General features: G+C 49.2%; 1 protein-coding gene across 1 annotated transcript; it reads right to left on the reverse strand.

Annotated features, from left to right (window-relative positions):
• Nucleotides 1-439: 439 nt before the first annotated feature.
• LOC106564719 (melanin-concentrating hormone receptor 1) lies at nt 440-1,556 on the reverse strand. The gene has a single exon (XM_045692080.2). It carries the CDS (start codon nt 1,499-1,501, stop codon nt 551-553), a length of 951 nt encoding a protein of 316 aa, XP_045548036.2. The 5' UTR covers nt 1,502-1,556; the 3' UTR covers nt 440-550.
• Nucleotides 1,557-9,751: the final 8,195 nt, after the last annotated feature.

Genomic DNA, 9,751 nt, shown 5'->3' on the forward strand with positions numbered 1-9,751 from the left:
TCAGCCTGATCCTACTCACTGATGTCACACACATTGAATGATACTATTCTTCTATTCTTCTTCTTCTATTCTGATCGATCCATTAACTGTTCCCATGTAGACATACATCATTGATCCCATACAGTGATCCAATAAAATATCTCGGACTGTACTAGGGTTGCGAAAACTAGGGATGCAAAAATCCGCTAACTTTCCCAAAATTCCAAGGTTTTATAGATATCCTGGTTGGAAGATTTTGGATTTCCTGCTTATTACTTCCTGATTCAGGGAATCTTTCAATCGGATTTCTGGAAAACCAGGGGATTTGGGGAAAGTTACCACAGGAAGTTACCGGATGTTTGCAACCCTACACTGTTCCTGCCTGTACACTATTCAAATTCAGTGATGACATACACAGTTCTTCCTATACACTGGTCCATAGATTGTCCCCATACACTGTTCTTGTACACTGATCTCATACCCTCTTCCACTGGCCACACCATGTCTCCCTGGGTAAAGAGGTCTTGTTCAATAAAGGTTCAACAAAACTCAGATTGTCATGCAACAGGCCTCAGTGGTCGGCCATATTGGCAGGCAGCAGCTCCCTGGAGCTCTGATCCTGCTGGGGTCTGTCAGTGGTCAATCTCAGACTAACACTACCCTCCATTGTGCTGGTGGGGTTGACCCGGAACTTCCTGTGGACCGGCCGCATGGCCACGATGAGCTGCCTCTTGAAGGTGTCACTCAACACAATGTAGAGGAACGGGTTGATGCAGCTGTTAATGTAGCCCATGCTAATGGCTATGTTGTAGGCGTAGGAGAAGGCTGGGCTGGGGTTCTGGACTCCAACGTGAACCAGCTGGAGGATGTAGTAAGGGGCCCAGCAGATGAAGAAAGCCAGGCAGATGGCCACCGCCGTACGGGTTACTTTCTTGGTGCGCACCCTCAGGCTCCTGGGGGGCAAGGGGGCCACGCTGGTGGCCATGTGCTTGAGGATCTTGAAAAAGACCACGCAGATGATGAGGAGAGGCAGAGCGAAAGCCAGGACAAACTGGTAGAGTGTGAACCAGTAGATGTTGGTAGACGGATCGGGAAGTAGCAGGGCACAGCCCACCAGGTCGCCAGGCAGAGGCATGAGGCCCGCGTACATCCACACCGGGATGATGGTCAGCAACGACAGCGTCCATACTAGAACGATAACCGCGGTTGCCATGCACGGCGTCCGAACGTGGTTAAAGCGGATGGGGTGAACAGTGGCCAGGTAGCGGTCCAGAGTCATGACTGTGAGGATGTAGGTGCTCACGATCTGGCTGTTGGAGTCTAGCGCGGTGATGACTGTGCACATAGTGGCGCCGAAGCACCATGAGCCGTTGCCCATCAACTGGTGGATGAGGAAGGGCATACCGACGAGGAAGAGGAGGTCGACGATGGACAGATTGAAGATGAAGATGTCGGGGACGGTCTGCTTGGCGCGGCACTTGGTCTTCTTCAGGATGGTGTAGATGACCATGCAGTTACCCATAATGCCCAGGAAACAGATGATGCCAAATATGGTGGGCAAGATGGCGTTGTTGTAGTAGGCATCATGACCCCCACCTATAGGGACACAAGAGCAGCAGAGGAGAATGTTATTAAAGTACCGGTATGATATATCATATAAACCAGACCTGTCAAGCAGCAATTTACATAGCCTGGCTGCCGTGACCCAGGTGGTACACCCCTCCACCACCCCCTCTCTTCAGAGAAGAAATATCTTGTAGCTTTTTTACAGCTTTTTTGCTACATATACAGTTGAAGTCAGAAGTTTACATACACCTTAGCCAAATATATTTAAACTCAGTTTTTCACAATTCCTGACATTTAATCCAAGTAAAAATTCCGTTTTAGGTCAGTTAGGATCACCACTTTATTTTAAGAATGTGAAATGTCAGAATAATAGTAGAAAGAATTATTTTTTTCAGCTTTTATTTCTTTCATCACATTCCCAGTGGGTCAGAGGTTTACATACACTCAATTAGTATTTGGTAGCATTGCCTTTAAATTGTTTAATTTGGGTCAAACATTTCGGGTAACCTTCCACAAGCTTCCCACAATAAGTTGCGTGAATTTTGTTCCATTCCTTCTGACAGAGCTGGTGTAACTGAGTCAGGTTTGTTGGCCTCCTTGCTCACACACTTTTTCAATTCTACCCACAAATGTTCTATGGGATTGAGGTCAGGGCTTTGTGATGGCCACTCCAATACCTTAACTTTGTTGTCCTTAAGGCATTTTGCCACAAATTTGGAAGTATGCTTGAGGTCATTGTCCATTTGGAAGACCCATTTGCAACCAAGCTTTGACTTCCTGACTGATGTCTTGAGATGTTGCTTCAATATATCCACATAATTTTCCATCCTCATGATGCCATTTATTTTATGAAGGGCACCAGTCCCTACTGCAGCAACGGTTGGGATGGTGTTCTTCGGCTTGCAAGCCTCCCCCTTTTTCCTCCAAACATAACGATGGTCATTATGACCAAACAGTCATATTTTTGTTTCATCAGACCAGAGGTCTTTTCTCCAAAAAGTATGATCTTTGTCCCCGTAGTCTGGCTGTTTTATGGCGGTTTTGGAGCAGTGGCTTCTTATTTGCTGAGCGGCCTTTCAGGTTATGTCGATATAGGACTTGTTTTACTGTGGATATAGATACTTTTGTACCTGTTTCCTACAGCATCTTCACAAGGTCCTTTGCTGTTGTTCTGAGATTGACTTGCACTTTTCGCACCAAAGTACGTTCATCTCCAGGAGACAGAAATCATCACCCTCCTGAGCGGTATGACGGCTGCGTGGTCCCATGGTGTTTATACTTGCGTACAATTGTTTGTACAGATGAACGTGGTACCTTCATGCATTTGGAAATTGCTCCCAAGGATGAACCAGACTTGTGTAGGTCTACAATTTATTTTCTGAGGTCTTGGCTGATTTCTTTTGATTTTCCCATGATGTCAAGCAAAGAGGCACTGAGTTTGAAGGTAGGCCTTCAAATACATCCACAGGTACGCCTCCAATTGACTCAAATGATGTCAATTAGCCTATCAGAAGCTTCTAAAGCCATGACATCATTTTCTGGAATTTTCCAAGCTGTCTAAAGGCACGGTCAACTTAGTGTATGTAAACTTCTGACCCACTGGAATTGTGATACAGTGAATTATAAGTGAAATAATCTGTCTGTAAACAATTGTTGGAAAAATTACTTGTGTCATCCACAAAGTAGATGTCCTAACCGACTTGCCAAAACTATAGTTTGTTAACCTGTTAGGGCTAGGGGGCAGCATTTGCACGTCTGGATAAAAAAAATGTACCCGATTTAATCTGGTTACTAATCCTACCCAGTAACTAGAATATGCATATACTTATTATATATGGATAGAAAACACTCTAAAGTTTCTAAAACTGTTTGAATGGTGTCTGTGAGTATAACAGAACTCATTTGGCAGGCAAAACCCTGAGACATTTTCTGACAGGAAGTGGATACCTGATGTGTTGTATTGACTTTAAACCTATCCCATTGAAAAACACAGGGGCTGAGGAATATTTTGGCACTTCCTATTGCTTCCACTAGATGTCACCAGCCTTTACAAAGTGTTTTGAGTCTTCTGGAGGGAGATCTGACCGAACAAGAGCCATGGAACGATGATGTCCCATTAGACACCTGGCGCGCGAGTTCATGTTGGGTACCCTCGTTCCAATACGTTATAAAAGAGTATGCATTCGTCCACCTTGAATATTATTCATGTTCTGGTTAAAAAAGGCCCTAATGATTTATGCTATACAACGTTTGACATGTTTGAACGAACGTAAATATATTTTTTCCCCTCGTTCATGACGAGAAGTCCGGCTGGCTTAGATCATGTGCTAACAAGACGGAGATTTTTGGACATAAATGATTAGCTTTTTTGAACAAAACTACATTCGTTATGGACCTGTGATACCTGGAAGTGACATCTGATGAAGAGAATCAAAGGTAATGGATTATTTACATAGTATTTTCGATTTTAGATCTCCCCAACATGACGTCTAGTCTGTATCGCAACGCGTATTTTTCTGGGCGCAGTGCTCAGATTATTGCAAAGTGTGATTTCCCAGTAAGGTTATTTTTAAATCTGGCAAGTTGATTGCGTTCAAGAGATGTAAATCTATAATTCTTTAAATGACAATATAATATTTTACCAATGTTTTCTAATTTTAATTATTTAATTTGTGACGCTGACTTGACTGCCGGTTATTGGAGGGAAACGATTTCCTCAACATCAATGCCATAGTAAAACGCTGTTTTTGGATATAAATATGAACTTGATAGAACTAAAAATGCATGCATTGTCTAACATAATGTCCTAGGAGTGTCATCTGATGGAGATTGTAAAAGGTTAGTGCATCATTTTAGCTGGTTTTATGGTTTTGGTGACCCTGTCTTTGACTTGACAAAACATTACACACAACTCTTGTAAATGTACTGTCCTAACATACTCTAAATTTATGCTTTCGATGTAAAACCTTTTTGAAATCGTAAAACGTGGTTAGATTAAGGAGATGTTTATCTTTCAAAGGGTGTAAAATAGTTGTATGTTTGAAAAATTTGAATTTTGACATTTATTTGGATTCAAATTTGCCGCTCTTGAAATGCACCTGCTGTTGATGGAGTGCACCACGGGTGGCACGCTAGCGTCCCACCTAGCCCATAGAGGTTAACAAGAAATTTGTGGAGTGGTTGAAAAACAAGTTTTAATGACTCCAACCTAAGTGTATGTAAACTTCCGACTTCAACTGTACATGTTATTCAATCATTGCACCCACACTGCTCGTGCGCGTCAATGAGCATCTGCGTGGCCAGGCGCTAAAATAGAACTTGGTTCTATTTGTGACGCTTAAGTCACGCCTTTCCCATCTCCTTATTGGTTTTTAGGAGCATATACCCATGTGCCATTTCCTCATTGGTTTTTAAGAGCATATACCCACGTGGGTGACTGAAAGATTAACTGAGGTCCACACTCCAGTCCAGTCGGTAGTGGTAATGCACATTAAAGTTGGTTACCAACCGCCATATAAAGTCCAACGAAGAAGAAGAAGCCTGAAGGAGGAGAGATTACTAGAAATCAAACTTTTCCCCTTTTATATGTGGATTAATTGTCGGAGTAGAGGACCTTGTGCATTTCAGGTAAAATAACAACTCAATGTTTATATCCCAGGACAAATTAGCATTTCCACTGCTCCAGAATCCAATGGCAGCAAGCCTTACACCACTCCAGCCGACGCTTGGCATTGTGCATGGTGATCTTAGGCTTGGGTGAGGCTCCTCGGCCATGGAAACTCATTTCATGAAGCTCCCGATGAACAGTTATTGTGCTGACGTTGCTTCGGTAGTGAGTGTTGCAATCAATGACAGGCGATTTTTATGTGCTACAAGCTTCAGCACTCAGCGGTCCCGTTCTGTGAGCTTATGTGGCCTACCACTTTGCGGCTGAGCCGGTGTTGCTCCTAGACGTTTCCATTTCACAATAACAGCTCTTACAGTTGACCGGGGTAGCTCAAGCTGGATAGCAATTTGATGAACTGACTTGTTGGAAAGGTGGCATGCTATGACGGTGCCATGTTGAAAGTCACTGAGCTCTTCAGTACGGGCCATTCTACTGCCAATGTTTGTCTATGGAGATTGCATGGCTGTGTGCTCGATTTTATTAACCTGTCAGCAACGGGTGTGGCTGAAATAGACAAATCCACAAATTTGAAGGGGTGTCAACATACTTTTGGCCATGTAGTGTATAAAGCGATCTGTGCATTTGAACAAATGCATAAATACACCAATATTACTTGTCCATGTAAAAAATAGAATGACCACTGCTGCACCTCCTGCCACTGTTTTGAACAGATTAGATTATACTATAATTGTCACGACAGTGACGGATGGTGGCGCCCCTCCTCGGCCGGGCGGAGCTCGGCGGTCGTCGTCGCCGGCCTACTAGCTACCATCGATCCCTTTTTGTTTCACTTTCGTTTGGTTAGGTCTAGGTAGGCACACACCTGTTTTGGGTTAGTCATTAGTAAGGGGGGGTTATTTAGGTTAGCGTAGGATGTATGTGGTTGTACGTGATTGTGTTGCTTGTCCGGGTTTTGTGTGTTCGTAAGAACGTGTATTTAGTTTTTCCTTCTGCCAGTGGTTTCTTTTATTTTGTGTACACCACCGCAGAATCGTTCAGGGCTGCGCCCCTATACCTTGTCGACCACGTACAGTGCTTCAAATAAAGAAGGGTGGTCACGAACTCTCTCTGTCTCCTGCGCCTGACTCTACCTCTCCTGTTGTTCCTCGAGCCAGCCCGTGACAGAAATCACGTACCCTAACCAAATGGAGTCAGCAGGAGCTTCAGCGCCAGCCATGTCCATGGAGGAAACCGTCGACCAACACTCCACCCTGCTCCACCGGCTGGGGAACGCCATGGATCAGGTGTTGGCGCGCCTGGAGAGCTGGGACCGACGCGCTCTCGGCCCCCTGAACTCGGCAGGCCAACAGCCTGCGCCCCCACCAGCACCCACAGCACCCAGTACCAGTGGGGTGAAACTCGCTCCCCCCAGGGAGTACGATGGAACGGCCGCTGGGTGTAAGGGCTTCTTGCTCCAGTTGGAGTTATACCTGGCGACCGTTCGTCCCTCTCCCTCGGGGGAGGAGAGCGTCAGCGTCCTCGTCTCCTGCCTCACGGGTAAGGCCCTGGAATGGGCAAACGCCGTGTGGGACAGTCCGGACTCAGCCAGGGACAACTACCCAGAGTTCACCCGCCGCTTTCGGGCAGTATTCGATCATCCCCCGGAGGGGAGAGCGGCGGGTGAGCGGCTGTTTCACCTGAGGCAGGAGACGAGGAGCGCGCAGGACTTCGCTCTCGAGTTCCGGACCCTGGCCGCGGGAGCAGGGTGGAATGAGAGGGCCCTTATAGATCACTACCGTTGTAGTTTGAGGGAGGACGTCCGCCGGGAATTAGCCTGTCGGGACACGACCCACACACTGGACCAACTGGTGGATCTGTCCATCCGACTGGACAATCTGCTGGCCGCCCGCGGACGTCCGACCCGGGCCCTGCTCATTCCACCCTCCAGTCCTCCTGCTCCCACGCCTATGGAGATAGGGGGGGCAGCAGCCAGGAAGACTGGAGGGGGAGGTCGCTCCTGCACCTCATGTGGTCGCAGAGGGCACACTGTGGACCGGTGCTGGGGAGACTCCCCTAGGAGTCCAGAGGGCAGGCAGAGCGCTCCTTTGACACCTCAGGTGAGTCAGCACCAGCCTCACCCAGAGCCCCCTGTCCGTCACATGTATGTGTCAGTGTCCTTTCCTTGTTTCTCCCCTCACTCCCGGTTTAAGGCGCTAGTCGATTCAGGCGCAGCAGGGAGTTTTATGGACCGTGGGGTCACGGCTAAGTTAGGGATTCCCTAACAACCCTTCCCCGTGCACGCCCTAGACAGTCGACCACTAGGGTCAGGGCTGGTCAGGGAGGTCACTGTGCCTCTGGTCATGGTAATGCGGGGGGGTCATGAGGAATGGATTAGTCTTTTCCTCATCGATTCCCCAGCATTTCCAGTGGTTCTAGGGATTCCCTGGCTAGCCACTCACAACCCTAAGATTTCGTGGGGACAGAGGGCTCTTAAGGGGTGGTCAAATGAGTGCTCGGGCAGGTGCATAGGAGTTTCCATCGGTGCGACTACGGTGGAGAGTCCAGACCAAGTATCCACCGTGCACATTCCCTCAGAGTATGCCGATTTGGCTATCGCCTTCAGTAAAACGAAGGCGACCCAATTACCACCTCATCGACGAGGAGACTGTGCGATAAACCTCCAGGTGGGCGCTGCCCTTCCTCGTAGTCACGTTTATCCCCTGTCTCAGGAGGAAACAGCGGCTATGGAGACATACGTCACTGAGTCCTTGAGGCAGGGATACATTCGGCCATCTCACTCACCCGTCTCCTCGAGCTTCTTTTTCGTGAAGAAGAAGGAGGGAGGTCTGCGCCCGTGCATTGACTATAGAGGTCTAAATGCCATCACAGTGGGTTTCAGTTACCCACTACCTCTCATCGCCTCGGCGATGGAGTCATTTCACGGGGCGCGCTTCTTCACGAAATTGGATCTCAGGAGCGCATATAATCTGGTGCGTATCCGAGGAGGGGACGAGTGGAAAACGGCATTTAGTACCACATCTGGCCATTATGAGTACCTCGTCATGCCGTATGGGTTAAAGAATGCTCCCGCAGTCTTTCAATCCTTTGTGGATGAGATTCTACGGGACCTGCTCGGTCAGGGTGTAGTGGTGTACATCGATGACATTCTGGTCTACTCCACTACACGCGCCGAGCATGTGTCTCTGGTGCGTAAAGTGCTTGGGCGACTGGTGGAGCATGACCTATACGTCAAGGCTGAGAAATGTGAGTTTTCCAAACCAGCCGTCTCTTTCTTGGGGTATCGCATTTCCTCATCAGGGGTAGTGATGGAATGTGACCGCGTTTCAGCCGTGCGTAATTGGCCGACTCCCACCACGGTGAAGGAGGTGCAGCGGTTTTTGGGATTTGCCAATTACTACCGGAGGTTTATCCGGGGCTTTGGTCAGGTGGCGGCTCCCATTACCTCACTGTTGAAGGGGGGCCCGGTGCGGTTGCAGTGGTCCGCGGAGGCGGACAGGGCCTTTAGTCGTCTGAAGGTTTTGTTCACCGACGCTCCGGTGCTGGCGCACCCGGACCCCTCTTTGCCCTTCATAGTGGAGGTGGACGCGTCCGAGGCTGGGGTAGGAGCCGTGCTGTCCCAGCGCTCGGGCGCCCCCCCAAAGCTCCGCCCCTGCGCCTTCTTCTCTAGGAAGTTGAGTCCGGCGGAGCGTAACTATGATGTGGGGGACAGGGAGCTGTTGGCTGTGGTCAGAGCCCTGAAGGTGTGGAGACATTGGCTTGAGGGGGCACGTCACCCTTTTCTCATCTGGACTGACCACCGCAATCTGGAGTACATCCGGGCGGCGAGGAGACTGAACCCGCGTCAAGCCAGGTGGGCGATGTTCTTTACGAGATTTCGGTTTAACATCTCGTATATCCCAGGTTCCCGGAACACTAAGGCCGACGCACTGTCTCGTCTCCATGACGCCGAGGAACGGTCCACCGATCCCACTACCATACTTCCAGCCTCCTGCCTGGTGGCACCGGTGGTCTGGGAGGTGGACGCGGACATCGAGCGGGCGTTACGGACGGAGCCTACTCCTCCGCAGTGTCCAGTGGGTCGTAAGTACGTTCCGCTCGATGTTCGCGATCGGCTGATTCGGTGGGCTCACACGCTTCCCTCCTCGGGTCACCCAGGGGTTGAGCGGACAGTGCGTGGTCTTAGTGGGAGATACTGGTGGCCCACCTTGGTGAGGGACGTGAGGCACTATGTCTCCTCCTGTTCGGTGTGCGCTCAGAGTAAGGCTCCCAGGCACCTGCCTAGAGGGAAATTACAACCCCTCCCGGTTCCACAACGACCATGGTCCCACCTGGCGGTGGATTTCTTGACCGATCTCCCGCCGTCTCAGGGCAACACTACGATCCTGGTCGTTGTGGACCGGTTTTCTAAGTCCTGCCGTCTGCTTCCGTTACCCGGTCTTCCTACGGCCCTGCAGACCGCAGAAGCCTTATTCACCCACGTCTTCCGGCACTACGGGGTGCCCGAGGATATCGTCTCAGATCGAGGCCCCCAGTTCACGTCCAGAGTGTGGCGGGCGTTTATGGAGCGACTGGGGGTTT

The sequence above is a fragment of the Salmo salar genome, chromosome 12 (assembly GCF_965601325.2).
Source record: "Salmo salar chromosome 12, fSalSal1, whole genome shotgun sequence".
NCBI classification, from domain to species: Eukaryota; Metazoa; Chordata; class Actinopteri; order Salmoniformes; family Salmonidae; genus Salmo; species Salmo salar.

Coding starts and splice junctions, on each gene's coding strand:
- LOC106564719 (XM_045692080.2), bottom strand. CDS start 1,501: ATGGGTAACTGCATGGTCATCTACACCATCCTGAAGAAGACCAAGTGC.